The 18,672-nt window shown below is 37.6% G+C and overlaps 2 protein-coding genes and 1 pseudogene across 6 annotated transcripts in view; 2 read left to right on the plus strand and 1 right to left on the minus strand.

Moving 5' to 3' along the window:
• The window catches only part of tst (superkiller complex helicase subunit twister), a 94,186-nt gene extending 83,257 nt beyond the window's left edge, over nucleotides 1-10,929 (minus strand). Inside the window, exons 1-2 of one of the 2 annotated variants that reach the window (XM_081730024.1) lie at nucleotides 10,787-10,929; nucleotides 3,305-3,379 (exon numbers count right to left, since the gene is read on the minus strand). In XM_081730024.1, coding sequence (XP_081586150.1) covers nucleotides 3,305-3,343 — 39 coding nt within the window. In that variant the 5' untranslated portion in view covers nucleotides 3,344-3,379; nucleotides 10,787-10,929. Of the gene's footprint in view, nucleotides 1-3,304; nucleotides 3,380-10,743 lie in introns of both variants that reach the window. The other variant, XM_081730025.1, reaches the window with a different exon arrangement.
• A 1,949-nt stretch (nucleotides 10,930-12,878) lies between these two features.
• Nucleotides 12,879-18,672, plus strand: part of LOC145663881 (cilia- and flagella-associated protein 157) — a 45,110-nt gene continuing 39,316 nt past the window's right edge. The window contains exon 1 of one of the 4 annotated variants that reach the window (XM_081730026.1): nucleotides 12,879-13,025. The gene's annotated coding sequence lies outside the window, so the exon portion shown is untranslated. Of the gene's footprint in view, nucleotides 13,026-13,759; nucleotides 13,876-14,162; nucleotides 14,299-16,602; nucleotides 16,815-18,672 lie in introns of those variants that run through there. The other 3 variants (XM_081730028.1, XM_081730029.1, XM_081730027.1) reach the window with 3 other exon arrangements.
• Nucleotides 13,036-14,154, plus strand: LOC145663882 (F-actin-capping protein subunit alpha pseudogene; annotated as a pseudogene).

The following is an 18,672-nucleotide window of genomic DNA, read 5'->3' on the forward strand; positions in this document are numbered from 1 at the left end:
ACAATCAAATTGATCACGTTTTAGTAGATAGAAGAAGGCAATCTAGCATAATTGATGTCCGGTCGTTTAGAGGGGCTGATTGTGACACTGACCACTACCTGGTAGCAGCGATAATACGAGAGAGGTTATCGTTGAATAAAGGTAATATTCATTGTCCGAAAACGGAGAGATTCAATTTAAAGAAATTAGAAGAGAGCCAGGTAAGAGAGAAATACCAGATTGAAGTTTCGAATATATTCTCGGCTTTAGAAGATTCGGAGTGCGCTAGTGTTGAAGATACCTGGATTGAAATTAGAGATAGCATTAAAATTTCAGCAAAAGAAAAATTGGGACACGCGGAAATCCGTAGGAACCAGGAATGCATAAAACTAGCAGAGAAGAGAAAAGAGGCAAAATTACGCTGGCTACAAAATCCGAATGAAATAACTACACAAAATTTCACAGATATCAGGCGGGAAACTTACAAAACTTTTAGAACAAAGAAACGCGATTTTCTGAAAGCTAAAATTAAGGAACTTGAAGATAATAGTAAAAATAAAAACATCCGGGATATGTATAAGGGAATCAACGAATTTAAGAAAGGCTATCAACCTCGTGCTTATATATTAAAGAAATCTGACGGTACAGTTCTCACTGACACGGATAGCATCTTAAATAGATGGAAAGATTTCTTTGACGATTTGCTTAACACGCAACCAAAAACTAGTGTGCGTGGAGAGAAGGTGATACACACCGCAGAACCGTATATTCCAGAACCCAACCGAATAGAAGTAGAAACCGCTATAAAGAAATTAAAGAAACACAAATCTCCGGGTGTAGATGAAATTCCGTCTGAGTTAATTTTAGCTGGAGGCGAAAAATTGTGGAACAGAATACACAAACTCATTCTCCTTATCTGGAACAAGGAAGAATTGCCACAAGAGTGGAAAGAATCAATCATTGTGCCAATTCACAAGAAAGGCGACAAAACTGACTGTAATAATTATCGAGGCATTTCTCTTCTGTCAACATCCTATAAAAACCTTTCAAATATTCTGTTAGCAAGACTGACCCCATACGCAGATGAAATTATTGGAAATTATCAGTGCGGTTTTAGACGAAATCGAACAACTAACGACCAAATATTTACCATTCGCCAAATACTCGAAAAAAAGTGGGAATACAATACCCCGGTACATCAACTATTTATTGATTTTAAATAGGCGTTCGACTCGGTTAGGAGAGAAACATTATACAACGTTCTTACAGAACTTGGAATACCAAGAAAGCTAATTAGATTAATTAAGATATGTTTAAATGAATCCCAAAGTAAAGTCCGGGTAGGAAAATTTTGCACGTTGTAAAAATGTCGAAGATCAGTCAGAGTCCGGCCGCCCCAAAGTAACATATTCTGAGGTCTTACGACATGCTATTGAGAAAAAGCCATCCACCAACACACGACAATTGTCAAATCAACTCGGCGTGTACCAGTCCACCGTAGTGCGTCATCTTCAACAGAAGTTAACCCCAGTTCAGGTCCAGAGAAAACTAAATGTGTACTGACAACTGCTGCAAAACTCGCGTGATGTGCGTTTCCAACTAGATGAAAACCAAAAAGAAAAGTAGTTGTTTCTCCGAAATCCGAATCTACAAAAACAGTGGTTGAGTAAGGGCTAACATTCAGAACTGGCAGTCAAACACGGCCGGTTTGGAGCATAAGGTGTGGTGGACCTACGAGGCGGTACCCACGATAACGACCTTTATTTCGAACAGATGGAGCAAATATATGCTGCACTATGCTAGAAATATCATGCGTTGGTGAACCGAAAACGCGCTCTTGTGCAACAGGAACACACAAAACCACACTCTGCTTTTAAAAAAAGCAACAAAATATGCAGCAATTTGATGGTATCGAACTAATGCTACACCCCTATATAGTCCCGATCTTGACCCTTCGGATTATACCTGTTTCAGTTCATGGCAAACTTCCTGAAGTCACGATGATTCATCAACCAGCAGGAGACGGAAATGGTAGTGACTGACCTCTCTCTGTCTCTTAAGGACAAGATGTGCTATTGGCGTGGAATCGAGGAACTGGCAGGAACCTGGCTGCAAACAGTCCAACACGAAACGCTATACGCTGAATATTTTGTTGAATGTTATTGTAATAAATACATGTATGCTGTGTACCAGAATACTGCAAGATTTATAACTCACTCTTGTATCATCACACTGTTATAAATCTTTTTGTGTTTTTATGTACTAAAGTCTGACACGAAATTCAGTTTTTAATGTTTTTTGTTTTACTTTAACGTCCCTTTAAGCTAAGGAGAAGGATGAATGTGAAAATAATTTTTTGCTCTTACACCAAAAATCGAACACGGGATCTTGTGCACCAAACGCATATGCGTTAGTCACTAGACCAGCGGGCAGGACTCAAGTCTGGCATCTTCTCTGCCATTTATACAGGGTGTTTCAAAACAACACCGACAACGTTTAGGCGGTGATTCCTGACACTATGATAAGACAAAAAGTAACGATCAACCTGGGTGCACAAATGCTTCCTTTCGGAGTTCTAGGCTGCCGAAAACATGAAAAAATGAAATTTAAAGGTTCATAGCTCCAATATTATGGGACCTACTGTAGTCGGGTTAAAACTTCACTTAGGAACTAGTATGTGTCCTAATCAAATATCCAAGTTTCACAATCCTGCGGTACTTCGGCAACAATTTTTACAGAGGTAGTTGGTCATTCCAATTATATGCCTGTAGCCAAATTCCCTTTATAAAAATTGTTGCGTGAGTACTTAAGATTCTGAAATATGTATTTCTGGATAGTGCACATATTAGTTTCTAAATGATCTTGACCTGACTACTGTACTCCAATAGTTTTGGACTTACGGACCTTTAAAGTTCATTTTTTTCATGTTTCATGTTCTCCTGTTTTCGGCAACCTATAACTCCGAAAGGAAGCATTTGCCCACCCAGGTTAGTCTATACTTTTTGTCTTATCTTGGTATCAGGAATCACCTCCCAAACTTTGTCGGCGTTGTTTTGAAACACCCTGTGTATTCCATATACGATGTAATGGTCCTATGAATGCAATAAATCTAAGCACACAAAGCGCCATAGGTAAGCGATCTATCGCTAAGTGACTACGGGTCTCAAACGAACTCTAGTCTGTTTCCTCGCACTTTCAATTGCTCTACCAACTCTTTCCTCGTCATTCACGTGCAGCTGTCTTCTTCAGCCTATCGGGATATGCAAAAGTAAAGTTTCTATTTTTCTATTTTTTGATGTTAAAGTAAGTTTTATTGATTACTTACTTGAAGTTCGAATTTAGGTGGCTCTTCAAGTTCCGGCATTGTTGCTTCTTCTACAAATGAAGAATATATACGATTCTGAAATGTAAAAATAAAATGCTTAGACATGACATTTTATTAAAACGAGGAAAAAAATGTGAAGCATTTTGATTATTGAGTAGCCACTTGTTAGCGAACCGACTCTCAGTAATCGTAATTTTCTTTCTTTCTTTCTTTCTTTTTTTTTTTTAATTTATAGAATACTTTGCCTTGTATAATACGCATTATACAGAGTGATTCAAAGAAACGGGAAATTTTGAAAGTTGTAAAAATGAAATGAAATCCTTACGTTTTACGTCCCACGGTTATGACGGGTTGGCTAAAGGAGACGGCGATGATGAGAACTGAATGAAATGGCGCAATGAAGAAAGTGGGAGGAAACGGGAGAACCCTGAGAAAATCCATGCACACGGTGTTTGTCCACCACAAAGTTCACTTGGCGGGAGATTTTGAAAATTCTGTTGGCAACAGTGGATGTTTGGTAACACTGAATAACGTACGCCAGCCTGTCAACGACACCCTGCCATTTAGTTATCATGACTGCTTGGAGTAGTGCGCAACATGCTTTCGCGATCAAAGCGTTTTACAAGATCAATGATAGTCTGAAGGAGGAACGTAGAGAATTCAGCCGTCATTTTAATTTAGGATGCTACGATGGTGTTCCATCAGCACATGCAATTAAAACATGGATATGTAATTTTGAGCAAACTGGTTCGGCAATGAAAAAGCAACCTCCAGGCCGTGTGCGAACCGTTCGTAGCGCCAGATGATATCCAAGCTGTTCGAGATGCTGCCATAAGAAGTCCACGTCGGTCAATCCGTCGTCACTCAGCATCTTTACAGTTGCATAATTCAAGTGTTCGAAGAATATTAGTACAGGATTTGCAATGTAATCCATACAAGTTACAGATCGTCCAGAACTGAAACCCACCGATCATGTTATGCGACAATAATTTTGTGAATTAATGCTTCAAAAGATTATCTTAATCTTCAAATAATAAATTGTACTGTATGTATCCTAAATTGGCATTATTTTTTACTATTAAACGAGATAAATATTTAAAAAAAAAAAATGTTTTCATAAAATTATTTACTTTTCAAAATTTCTCGTTTCTTGAATCACCCTGTATACTAGGTAGTATTAATTACGTATCTACATAAATGTTTTTAATATCACATGTTGATGTATTAGAACCGTCTTATTCCTGGAAACAATAATGAGAACCTTATATAAATTAGCTTTAGTACCATGCACTACAACAATCGGATTTGTTACGCCTACCACTGCAACGAAAGCATTGGATGTCCATTAAGAAGAAACGAACAACGGTGTATTAAATAAGCGTCTCTGCGATCATACGCTCATTTTGCTAACATTGAGAGTAGTTACTGTTTGTCCACGGAATATAAAACTAAAAAAATCGGTTTGCATGTATATATCAATCTGTACGTAACTTGGGCAGTGTAGAACGAGGTTATGTTTAGATGTAAGGGGCCAAAACTAAGTGTACAAAAAACCACGAGAATTTGGAAATTTTGGCTTTTTTCATTTTCATGATTTTTCTATTTCAATAGCTTTCTTATAGTATACTCTAAAGTTAAATAAGATTGCATGACCTAAATACCATATTTCGCTCTGGAATTCACCATCATGATGGATGGAGCACATTGTTTATGAATTAAAGTAAACTAAATACGTAGTATTTGAGGGCAATTTTAGAAGCTGTTTAACCTTATTTTAACTTCTGAATCACCGACATTTTTTCTTCTCTAGATCATTTCTTTTTAGTCATCCGTGTCTCATTTCTTAGACCTTAGAACCTTAGCTTCTAGCACATAATTAAACTTATGTTTTTCAATATATCCATCAGAGCGTACTTCCACATTTCCGTTATACTGTAGCTGTGCAATGATTTAACAATAATCTTCCGGACACAAACCTGAATACCATTTGATAGAAATAATCAGTATCGGATTTAGAAAAATATTTGGGAGGGGTTTTTCTGGTTAATGTTTGGTTTTTCTAAAAATTCCTAACTTTTATTTAAGAGGAGCTTAAGTTTATGAGTACAGGCATAATAAATATTTCGTTTCGTTTGTATATTCAGCTGTAATCTTCCAGATACAACCTTGAAGACCATTTTATACTGATAATCAGAGGCGGATTTAGAAAAGTATTTTGGGAGGGGCTTTTTTTTTATTAATGCTTAGTTTTTCTAAAAATACCTTTTTCTTTCTTTTTTTTTAAAAAAAAAAATGAGGACAGCTTGAAGTTTAAGAGTAAAGGCAAACTAATATTTACTTTGGTTTAGAAATTCCGTAATTTCGGGGTAGAGGCTTCAATCCGGAAGACATCCCCACCCTAACCCTCTTCGCAAATCTATCACTGCTGGTAATTAGTAATAAAAAAGATTAGAAAGGAAGTCGGCCAGGACACACAGTACACGCACTATCTCTACATTCACAGATGGGATTAAGAAAACTTTTGTCAAAATTGTCGAATGCGGGGTTGAATCCCGGACTTCACGAAAGAAATGCGAAAGCTAACCACTCACTCATGTTTGTTGTGCTTAACTTAAATGTATTCTCTCTCTCTCTCTCTTTCTCTATGGCCTCAAAAGCTCTCCATTGACTTCTGTCCTTATCCAATTCAATCCAGTTTCTACTCTTTATTCCTATTTCTGCTATATCCATCTTAATATTGTCCTCCCATCTGGGCCTAGGTTTTTCTAATGGACGTTTCCCGATTGGATTTCCAGTTAAAAGTTTGAAAGCGTTCCTACTTTCTTCCATTCTGGCTGTATGACCTGCCCACCTGAGCCTCTTAGACTTGATGACTAACGATGTTTGGTAAACCGTATAAATTATGTAGTTCCTCCTTATGAAGTTTCCGCCATTCCAAATTCCCGTTCCTCTTGGGTCTAAATATTCGTCTCAGAGAATTTTATTCTCAAATAATTTCAGTCTGCGTTCTTCCCTCAGCGTAAACGACCATGTTTCACAACCATAAAGCATAACAGACAGAATTATTATTTTATATATTTATGCTTTAAATTCCTTGACAGAATTCGCGACGACAAAATATTTTTAACTGAATAATAACAAGAATTTCCAGATTTCAGTCGACATTTAATTTCTTTGTGGGTATGATTTTGGTCTGGTAATACTGATTCAAGATATTTGAAATTATCCACTGTGTCGAAAGTATTAATTGATATTTTAACGCATTCATAATTTGCCATATTACGATCCTTGTGAACTTCCTTGTATTTAGATTTCTCTGCATTTACTCATGTCGCTGCAAGCGTTTAATAAAGCCTCTGCATTTCTTTCGATTGTTCTATGAGATTTACATCATCAGCATACATCACAAACTGGTGCATACCATTTAACTCTAAGCCCTGGTTCCTATCTTTGATTTTTCTTATAGCGTACTCCGGAACAAAGCTGAATAATAACAGCGATAACGCATATCCTTGTTTCAGGTCAATCTCGACGTGGAAGCTCGCATTTTTCTACTCGGACTTTACTATGGGATTCATTTAAACACTTAATAAATCTACCTTTTTCGGTATTCCAAATTCTGTAAGAATGTTGTACAATGTTTCCCCCTAACCGAGTTCTAAAAATCAATAAAGCCTTTCTAAAAATCAATAAACAGTCGATGTACTGGATAATATATTCCCGTTTCTTTTCGAGTATTTGTCGAATGGTAAATATCTGATCGATTTCGACTAAATCCACACTGATAATCTCCAATTATTTCATCTGCGTATGGGGTCTATCTTATTAATAGAATGTTGAGAAATGCCTCGATAATTATTACAATCAATTTTGTTGTCATTCTTGTGAATTGGAACAGTGATTGATTCTACCACTCTTTTTAAATGTATTCCATAGTTTTCTTTTTGGTTAAAAAAAAAAAAAAAAAAAAGTTATGTTACGACATGTTGAATTTTCTTGTTAAAAATTCAGAAACCTACAGGACTGGGTAAACCGTGATGGTGGTTATACATTCTACAGCCTAGGAAACCATACGCTCAGATGAACCGTCTATTACATATATGATCCATGAGCAGAAAATTCGATACTTCCCGATTCTGAACAAGCTTAAGGAACAGTCAGTGCATTACAGAATTTGGGGCTTTACCGATTTTGCAGATCCGAAGCACCTGATAGGTGGTAACAGATTATTACGTATGTGATCAATCAGTGAAAAATTTGTTCGAAATATTCATACAATGTATTTGGTCTAGGAATTAATTCGTGCGGGTGGACAAGAGATGGCGCAACGAACGGAGCGTCCCACAGTTCCGTGTATCCACACATGTGTTGCAAACCCCTGTCATCGCGTATCGTTCGTAGTATAGGGCAGTGGATTAAAGCGTCAACAACACCAGTTTGTAGTTAAGTGAACATGGCGCAATTTGTGCCTGATAAAGTGTTTTTGCGGGGTGTCCTGCTGCATTACTTTAACATGCAGAAAAGTGCGACTGAAAGTCATCGTATTTTGGTGGAAGTGTATGGTGACTATGCTCTAGCTGAGCGAACGTGTCAGAAGTGGTTTGCACGGTTTAGAAGTGGTGATTTCGGCTTGGCAGACCAAGAGCGAGCTGGACAGCCAAAAAAATTTCAAGACGAAGAACTGACAGCATTGCTCGAGCAGGATTCGTGTCAAACGCAGGAACAACTTGCAGCAGCATTAGGCGTTGATCAAACAACAGTCTCCAAACGCTTGAAAGCCATGGGAATGATTCAAAAGATGTCACATTGGGTTCCACATGAATTGAAAGACAGAGACGTTGAAAGACGAAAAACCATTTGCGAATTGCTGCTTCAACGACAGAGCAGAAAGGAGTTTCTGCATCGAATTATTACGGGTGATGAGAAGTGGATCCATTACGAGAACCCTAAACGAAAAAAGGCCTGGGTGAAACCAGGTGAACCAGGTCCATCACAACCAAAACGAGATATTCACTGTGCAAAGGTTATGCTGTGCATATGGTGGGATATGAAAGGTGTGGTGTACTATGAGCTGCTGCAACCGGGTGAAACTATGAATGGAGAACGTTATCGACGACAATTAATGCGTTTGAAGCAAGCTCTGGCCAGAACACGACCAGAATGGGAGAACAGACATGATAAACTTATTGTTCAACATGATAACGCTCGCCCATATGTCGCAAAACCGGTCAAAACCTATTTAGAAAATGTCGGATGGGAAGTTTTACCCCACCCGCCGTATTCACCAGACGTTGCTCCTTCGGACTACTACTTGTTCGATTGTATGAACAACGATTTGATTGGACAGCGGTTTACTTCTTCAGAAGATATCGAAACATGGGTCTCTGACTGGATCGCTTCCAAGGATGAGGACTTCTTTCGCCACGGAATCCGTACATTGCCTGACAGATGGGCGAAAGTGTGGCTAGCGATGGACAATATTTTTCTTAAGGTATTTATGTATTTTGTGTTTGTACTACAGCTTCAATGTGTGCGTACCAACCGCACGAATTAATTCCTAGACCAAATATATGAAAGTTAAAACTTAACTGAAAAATTTCAAGAATGTACAGAGCTACCCGAAACGAAGCTCGATGTGCATATTTCTCTGTTTTTTCTTTATTTTGCTTCAAAAAGAGGGTGTGTGATATTTTGAAGTAAAAATACTACATACAATTTTGCTAGTTATTTATGTATCATTTTAAAGTTCTTATTGTATATAAGAAATTAAAATATTATTACACATATTGGTTAATCCTTTGGAATTCATAATGTAAATATGTTAAGAATGAAAAAAAAAATCTTTTTGAAATTTATGGTTTATTTTCGAGGTTTCATATTATTATCTGCATCGACCACTAATTAAATGAGTTTTTTGTTGTAGAGAAGCGCAACAAAGTCTGCATTCAGTTTAAAGTAAAATTTTCAAAAAAGTCTAAAATTTCCCAAGCAAAAAAGCGAAGCAGAAAAAAGCGTTTTTTTTTCAAAAAAGTTTTTTTCCGAGCCTTGCATCTCTACATAAGGGTAACTGATTCGTGTGTAATTTGAGAGGTCAATGGAATAAAAATACACTGTATGGAAGTGAGATATGCGGAAAGCTATAAGGACTATTGGTAGTTAGAGGATTACATACGTAAGGGCGTATGAATACAGTGATGCAAGTACTTAACCTTTTTGAGTTTTGGCTGAACTTAATCAGATGTTCGGTTTAAAAGCAGAAGGTAATAGTATACAACAGTGCCTCATGATCTGTGCGCGTGGATATTTCCTACTGTTGCACTACGTATAAAAATGATTTTATTACATTTAGAAGTAGTAAGAAGCATCCACGTGCACGTGACATGCGATATGTGTTTCAAATCCCCCACATATACTCATACACTACGTACAAGGGCACATTATTATTCTTCGCACACCATAAAACACAACGAAACGCAACGCAAACCGACGTACATTTTATTTTATATTACTCAGTAATTAAATAAAAGTCGCATTTTTACCTCATTTTCAAGTTCCTATATCCTCAATGAATAATCCTTAAAAGACTGCACTTCGTGAGTCCTCGCTAAATGATGAGGCACTCTCGTATACTATATCCAAGCAGAATATTGTACACAATTTTTTGCAGGCAAGGTCCGAGTTATACAAACCGTGACGGTAAGTGGAAATTCTGGTTAAACCTAAGCAAAAGACAACCTAAATTTAGCATAATTTTCGTTCTTTTCTCTCAAAAAAGGCTGGCCCCAAAACTAAACATATACTGTACAATGTCCTATAGAATCGTTTGGAGAAAGAAAATGAAATCTTCCAGTTTGTCCCACACTTATGTCCTTTAGGCTAATGGAGATGAATGATTGAAGAAGTGATCAAATGAGAATCTGGGAGAAAACAACTGAGAAAACCCATGGACACGATATTGTCCACCACATGCTTGGCCAGAGATCAATTGTTGAGTTGATTTTAGTTTTGCGTCCCGTTCAGCAGCGAGGCTATATGAGACGTGGACCTACTGATTAACGTGGAATCCGAACCACGAGCTCCCGCCGGGAATCGAACCCGGGTCTCCCACGCCAAAGGCGCGTACGCTAACCGCTTAGCCACGAGGGAGCTCTGGCCAGAGATCAAACCAAGGACCCCATGTACTAGAGGTAAGTTCTGTGCCGTGCCTCTCAAGAAAGAAAATCTCAGATTGAAACGTTTTTACTATCAGTGTCTACTATAGCACGTCACCTATGCACCGAGAAGAATAAAATCATGACACCAAAATTACTAAATCTGGGCGACATGTACCAGAAATACAGCCCAGATTTTATTTGATAATTCAATTGATACCGGTATCAATAAATAGCAGACAGAAAACAATTCCTACATTCTCTTCGTATTTCGTCAAATACACTTACAATATAATAAAACGTATATTGTGTATTCTAAAAGATTAATTACATTTTACATAATCAGCATTAATCTTAATTCACTTGCTTCTCACAAATTTTTGCTACTAATGTGATAACTTGTCAAATCCATCCACGTTTAACTTCTATTTCTTCTTTTTCTTCCTCTAAACAAATGAATTATTACACTAATGAAATCACTGTCTTGGACAAGACGTATTGGCTATTTACTGAAGTAACAACAAAACGAATAGAAATCAAATCGGGGTAGAGAAAAACTGGGAAAATTTAGAAAAAAGCATCGTACAAGGGAAAAAAAGTATATACTATATGAGAACACGTGATTTGCAGAAAGATAAAAGAAAAATGAGGAAAGAAATTGAGGTTGTAAAAAGAATGATATCCAAGTTGAAGGGGCCAAGCCCGTAAGAAGCTACAAGACAGAGTAAAAAGGACAAGCAAAAATCAAGTTAGTTCTTTATCGAGGTCAGTTCCACGATCCAACCTGGGATAGGGACGTTGGCGGAGATGATAGAGACAAACAGGCGCAAACAGGGTAGGAAATATGAGGGCGAAGTTGTAGTAATAAACGGATTTGGAATGTACAGAGGAAATGGAAAGAAACCAAAGAGAGAAAGTAAGAGGTAAAGAGTGGTATAAGTACCAAGTAGCGGTAGAACTGGTTGTAATGTTACCAGCAGTGGAAAGCATGGGTGCTCAAAAGGGAGAACAGGGTGGGACCCGAGGCCTACTTTCGCTCACGATAATGTATTAAATTTCTTCAGATTTTCTTAATACAAATAAAAAAAGGCTAAAGTTTAGAGTTGCCCCTCCAGTCTGAAGGTGCCCTTGTACTTTGCAACATACAAAAAACAATGATTAAAGTATTAAAAATTGTTACATTTTACGTAACTTCAGTACTTCGTGGGCTTCACAAAAATTTAAAAGGTTTTCTTCATTATTTTTGCGCATCCGTTACACCTGTTCGCCATATTCGCCATATTTTACAACTAACATGCTGCTGAAACCTTCCGCGAATGCTTTCGCATCCGGCAAATAGTACAAACTTCCGCATTAAACACAACTCTCCTACCGAACTTACATTCCTAAACATCAAATAAAAACTTTAAATTATCATTTCTTATCTCATTTCTCTTGTAAATTTTCCTGGTTTTTATAAAAAGCGGAGGGGTATCTTTAAACTTAACCCCCCAAAAATACCAAACGTAATATAGCAACCAGGGACTTGAGCACCATTAGAAAATTTTCTTCGGCTGACCACGGTGGAAAGTACAACAAAACAACGCAAAATAAGGCTTAGTAACGTGCAGGTGTAGTTTTGGCGCACCACTAGAAATAATTGTTGAAAAATTCTAATTATTTCACAAATTTATTTCCTATTGTCTCCTAAAAGATTTGCGCTGGACGACATGAAAATATCTCACTTGGCATAGATAAAACTCAAGGAGCACCGGAGAAAATTGTTGGAAAATTACAATTCTTTTTCGATTTGCCTATAAACAGGGTTTCCGTATGTACGGCAAAGGAACTACAGTGCAAAAGCAGAAACCAACCTGTGCTAGGTGGCCACTGAAAGTGCGAACGCTACCCAGCCGAGTCAGAGCAGAGCGAAGCTTGTGCTCCCGCACGGCAAAGCGGGAGTGCATCCGAAGGGAACAGGCGCATCAGCGATGGTGGACATACGTGTAAGCGAGGGCAGTGCAAAAGAAGTGGATCTTGGCAAATATGTGAGTTTCAACAGCACATATCATGGCTCTACACTAGTAACGTTCCACTTGTAAACATAAAATACAGCTTCTGCATACTGTGCAGAAATACACCTCCGGCGGAAAATAACATCTAATAGAGTTGTCTTTCATATGACTCTCACTTATTTTATCCACCGTAAAGCACTTGTAATGATTTTACACCAGTAACCCTACACTTGCAAACCTGAAATACAGCTGTATTACTTTGTATAAAATGTTGTCGCGTCTAGAAGTAAGTTTTTTATGAACATATCTTTTCATTCAAAATATTCAATTTCACCTGTAAATCTTCCAAAATTTGGTGCGCCAAAACTACAGCAGCACCCTTAATAATTGCTGTGTCGATTATCTTAAATAAAAATGAATCTCAATGAGGCTTACAGAATGCAAATATTTTCAAAAAACTTCGAACATTTCATGTGGAAAAGATACTCCGAGAAGACTAAGGATAAAACATCATTTTACCTTGTTGCCATAGCAACATAATGTTTACTAATACACGGCTGGATAATGTGGCATTGGGTATGTAATATTATGTATATAAACTGAATAAATTTATCTTACATATAAGCAGGGTTTTCCAGTTAAAAGATAAACGATAAAAAGAGAGCATAGAAAGCATCTTAATTGTTTGTTCGTAGTAAAATATTTTATATTAATATTGGAAAACATCAATTTCTTACTAGCTTAGTAGTAGTTTATGCTAGAAATATGCGACACAGAGAATTGAGCTCGAAGAGCAGATTGTAGGAAGTAATTAATGATCGCCACTCTTTATAGCAAGATGGCTCCTGATGGTGATGAACCGATTTCAGATGAAGAAAAGGTCAAAATTGTATCAAATTTCATTTTGCATTCGCCTCCAGGAGAGTTTAATGAAGTTTTCAATGATGTACGGATGCTATTGAATAATGATACCTTGTTAAAGGAAGGTGCTTCATCAGCATTTTCACAGTACCGCAAAGACCAGTTAACACCAGTGAAACTCGAAGGATCGGAATACTACGCTTTGATTACCGATAATAACGATTTAGGAGATGGAAGGTTCTATGATCCTAGGTCAAAACAAAGCTTCAGATATGATAATTTGAGGAAGGAAGCTTTTGATTACCAGCCTTATGAACATGATAAAACAGCAGAACCTTGGAGAACTGCATTGGAGGCTGAGCTTTCCAACTACACTTCTATTCACTACAAGAATGGAGTTTGCAGTGTCTTTGCCAAATCCCAAGGGAATGCAATTACTTTAGTTGCTTGTGTAGAAGATCATAAGTTCCAACCAAAAAATTACTGGAATGGTAGCTGGCGTTCGGTTTGGTCAGTTACCTTCTCGTCAGGGTCAGCCGAGTTGCGAGGTGTGCTTAAGCTTCAGGTACACTATTATGAAGATGGTAATGTTCAATTAGTTAGTACCAAAGAAGTGAAGGAATTCCTTGTGATATCTAGAGATGTAGAGACAGCAAAGGAATTCACTAAACTTGTGGGGGAGGCAGAGAACGAATACCAGAAAGCAATATCTGAAATTTACCAGACAATGTCAAACACGACATTCAAGGCATTGCGTAGACAATTACCGGTTACACGAACAAAGATAGACTGGAATAAAATTGTATCCTACAGCATTTGTAAAGAATTGAAAAGCCAATTATGAACAGTTGGTTATATTTTGTAACAAAGATGAAGGATTCAACTTTGGCTTCACTGTTAATCCTAGTTTCGTATGTTTTATAGATAATAAGTTGATGAAATTTATCATTTTGTTGATTTGAAGATGTATGTGAACAACTACCAGAAGGTATAATGTATAAGTCGTATGGGTTATATAGATGATTTTTTTTTTTTTTTTTTTTTTTTAATAAATGGAATTATAGCTGTGCGGATTTGTCTTTAATTCCATCAGAGAATCTGATAATTGTCCTAAGGGTATTTCTCATTAGTAATTGTAATATCCTAACCTATAAATTAAGTGAAATTATGTGATTTAAAAAGTTCAAAGCAATTATTTTAGTTCGAAGAAAATTTAATTGTTGATTTATCCTTAGCTTTCTTATACACCGTAACATGTACTGTAAATAGTTATTTTGGTTTTACTTACGACGTTTTTTTTTTTTTTCTTAGTGTCATTTAATTCATTATCGGGAACAAACACTTGTGAAGGAAGTGCTATTTACTCAAGCATACTTGATTTACGATTATTAATTTAAATTTCTTAATCTAAGCTGACAACTTGTGATTTTCCGCGTTCTACAGTGTCATTTTTTACTAATTGTTAGTGTGTGTTACCATAGCGTAAATATGTTCCATATTTACTATATGGTATAGTTTGCGGAAGAGAAACGAGAAGAAATTATCAGTATTAAATTTGGCTTAAGTTTAGAGTTATCTCTCCTGTTTCAAACCTACAAAAAAGCAGTTAAAACATTAAAAATTGTTAGGTTAGGTTAGGTTACCCGGTAAGACTTTAGTTACAGTAGAACTGTGACTGGAATCAGTTCTCATAGAAGCTTCATTTATAACTTAAATTCAATAAAACTCAATGCGGAAATATCACATTCAACACACTAATTCACCATCCTATAGAACCACCATGCTACTGAATCATAGAAACCTTCATCGTCTTGCAAATAGTACCCACTTTTACATATCTTGTCTCGTATTAGACATAACTTTACTGCCAAACTTAGACATCTAAACATCACATAAGAACTCAAATCATTATTTCTTACCTCATTTCTCATGTAAATTTTTCCTAATTATTAAATAAAAAACGGAGGTGCAACTCTAAACTTAACCCTTAAGTTTTATTGCCATCAAGTGTGTCTCCAACACATTTGAAAACGTGTTGCATATTTTACATTATGCGAACTATATTATTAAAACATTTCGTACTACGCTACATTTATGGCACCAATCACTCATATATCTGGTGAATGAATACATCCTTCGTAGAGAACCAGAAACATCTACTGGGGGAAACTTGAATAGAATGTTAGTTCATACCTATATATTGGAAAAGTTCAGGCACTAATCAATCATCGGAATCGTACTTGAGTGGCGGTGGCTCAGTGGTAGACAATGGTATGCGTTCACTTCTGGCACATGGGGTCCGTGGTTCGATCCCAAGTGAACTTTGTGGTGGACAAACCGTGTGCGTGGGTTTTCGTATCATTACCGTCTCCTTTAGCCTAGCCGGCATTAACGTGGGACGTAAAACTCAAATATTTAATTTTCTTACATGAGTGATGGTTCCTTTCGTGATTGAAGATTAAAACGTGTGTTAGAATCTTTAGAAAAAGACGAATAAAATATATTAACATACGAAGAAAAAGTAAGAGTGCAGATTTTCAATAGGGATTCATACATACATTCATTGCATATTTACTTCTTTTTCCATTAAATGGGCTCTTTGTATCTTAAATATTCATTTCTGGTGGGCGGAGTTGCTTTTATCGGCGCATATCCACTTTAAGAAGGGTTATTGTGATTATAAATACAGCGTTTGTACGTATTTACCACAAACATTCTAATAAAAAATAATTAAGCAAGTTGTGCTAGGTGGCCATTATAAGCGATAATGCTATCTAAACCACTCAGGGCAGAAGTGCGGCAGGGAAACCATAAGTAACAAGAGTGTCAGCAACAGTAGGTATAGCATAATCAAGGATAGTGGCAAAACTAACCAACTTATGATAGATGGCCACAAGAACAAGAATTATATCTAAACCACATTCCGCACAGAAACACAGCAGGTAGACACGCGCGAACATGCGTCGGTAAGGAGCGGTGCATAAGCGACTGTGAGTATACGAGTAAACGAGGTTAGTCGAAAGGCACTTCATTTGCGATTTAAACGTAGTCTTAGATATTTCATTTACGCTTTCACTTACAAATTACAAGGAGAAAGCTTACCTTGTACTGTTGGTGCAGATTCGCGACGCTTGTACACAATATCTGTTATTTCTGCTGCTATTACAATCCCAGCATCAACACAATAAATTATGTTTCAGTGTGCGCGTACTTACTCCATGGACAAAGTTCAAGCATATATATATCTTGATTTCTATCCCCAAAGTTTTAATAGTATATTCTTTCCATTTAAAAAAAATAAAATAACGTCCCACATTTATGCACCGAAGCTAAGGAGGACGCTGATGATGAAAATAACCATATGACAGACTTTTAAAAAAGAGGACGTTTTGAAATCTCACAAAAAGATTTATATTAATCGGGAAATCTCTTAATGGAACAGTGAAACAAATATAATTTATACAACTAAAATTTTACAATACCGATTACGGAATAATGTTTCAGGTAAATATCTATTGTATAATTTTTAGTTGAAATTTATATATGTAATGTTTCATCACCTTTCATCTCAAAGTAGAAACTCAATTTTTGTATGCACCATAGTATACGTACAGATGGTGATCAGAAAAATGGAAACACCTGAACGAAATTGCAACTTAAAAGATTAATATGGTGTCGGGCCACCTTTCGCCATCAGAACAGCCTTGATGCGACGTGGGTTGGAGGCATAGAGGTCGTGAATGGTAGCAAGTGGAATTTTACACCATTTCTCGTGCAGGGCATCGGCCAGTTCTGTGAGAGAGGATGGAGGTGGAAATCGTCGCCGGAGTCGTGTTTCCAGGACGGACCACAGATGTTCAATTATATTGAGATCTGAGGATTGGGCGGGCCAGGGGAGGTGTTGAACTTCATCCCGATGTTCCTCAAACCACGCTGCAACAACGTCAGCTGTGTGAATGGGTGCATTATCATCCTGGAAGATGGCGTCATTGTCCGGGAACAACATCCGGATGATAGGATGCAAGTGGTCTGCTAAAATTGCGACATAATCGTTGGCAGTGATTCGTCCGCTAAGTGTGACCACAGGACCCAATGAAAACTATGATATGGCGGCTCACAGCATCACCGAGCCGCCGCCATATTTCACAGTTGGGCGGAGACATTGTAGATCATAAGCTTCTTTGGGCGTTCTCCACACACAAACACGGCCCATGGTTGGGAATAGGGTGAAGGATGACTCATCCGACCATATCACACGTTTCTAGTCCTCAACGGTTCAAGTTGCATGGTCGCGGCACCATTTGCAGCGTGCGAAAGCGTTATGGTCCCTGATGAACGGTTTGGCCCGTGCAACACGACCCTGTAAGTTCATGTCATGTAATTCGCGGCGGACTGTGATTGTCGAAACAGGGTGGGGGAGGTGCTGAATGAGTTCCTCCGTCACATGCTCCGCAGTGGCACGACGGTTCTGCGTGACAATGCGTTTTAATACCCGGCGTGACATGTCGCTAATGATTTCCTTCCGCCCACTGTTCCGCTTCCCCGATGTGGTTTTCCCGTGTGTTGTGTAGGCCGTCATCACCTTCGACACTGTCCCACGCGACACATCTAACACAGTAGCCACTGCCGTCACACTCACTCCACATAACCGCGCACCAACAATTTGCCCTCTTTGAAAATTTGAGAGGTCTCCCATTTTACACTACCTCCGTTTGCTGCAGCCACTGGACACTTCTGCTCCACTGCGCCTGACGTAGTATGGAGACCGACCTAACACACCACCACCAGCGGTTCGGCGCTGTGGGCGCCACGACACCACTGCCAACCCATACATCTGACGTGTTGCCAACTACAGGTGTTTCCATTTTTCTGATCACCATCTGTAGATTTGTTCATATTAATCACACATTAAAATATTTTCTGTTGTTTTTATATGTAAATAATATTGTATAAGTTCAACACTATTATGTGTTTAAGTAGGCCTACTACCTACCAAATAAAAATATAAAATGAAATCTGGCAGTTATCTACATCACTAAGCTCAGATATATTTAGGTACTTGTTTGATCACCAATCCAGAACGCAGAACGCAGTTTCTTATTTTTTAGCAAATAATTTAGAAATTTTACTCAAGTTGCTATTACAGCGTCATTATAATTTATCTTCCCAATTATAAACGTCAGCAAATGTCGCTTAAGAACATCCAGACACGTGAAAACGGTATCAATGAAAAACGGAAACTCAAAAACTTTTGTTTTACATTTGGTCCACAGCATCACATCACATGTGCTCAATATGGGGTCTAACACATGTAATCTGTGGTCTTTTTTTTTTCTTTCTTATTTTTTTTCTATACACATAA

This window comes from Thermobia domestica, chromosome 11, assembly GCF_964235325.1.
Source record: "Thermobia domestica chromosome 11, izTheDome1.hap1.1, whole genome shotgun sequence".
Taxonomy (NCBI): Eukaryota; Metazoa; Arthropoda; class Insecta; order Zygentoma; family Lepismatidae; genus Thermobia; species Thermobia domestica.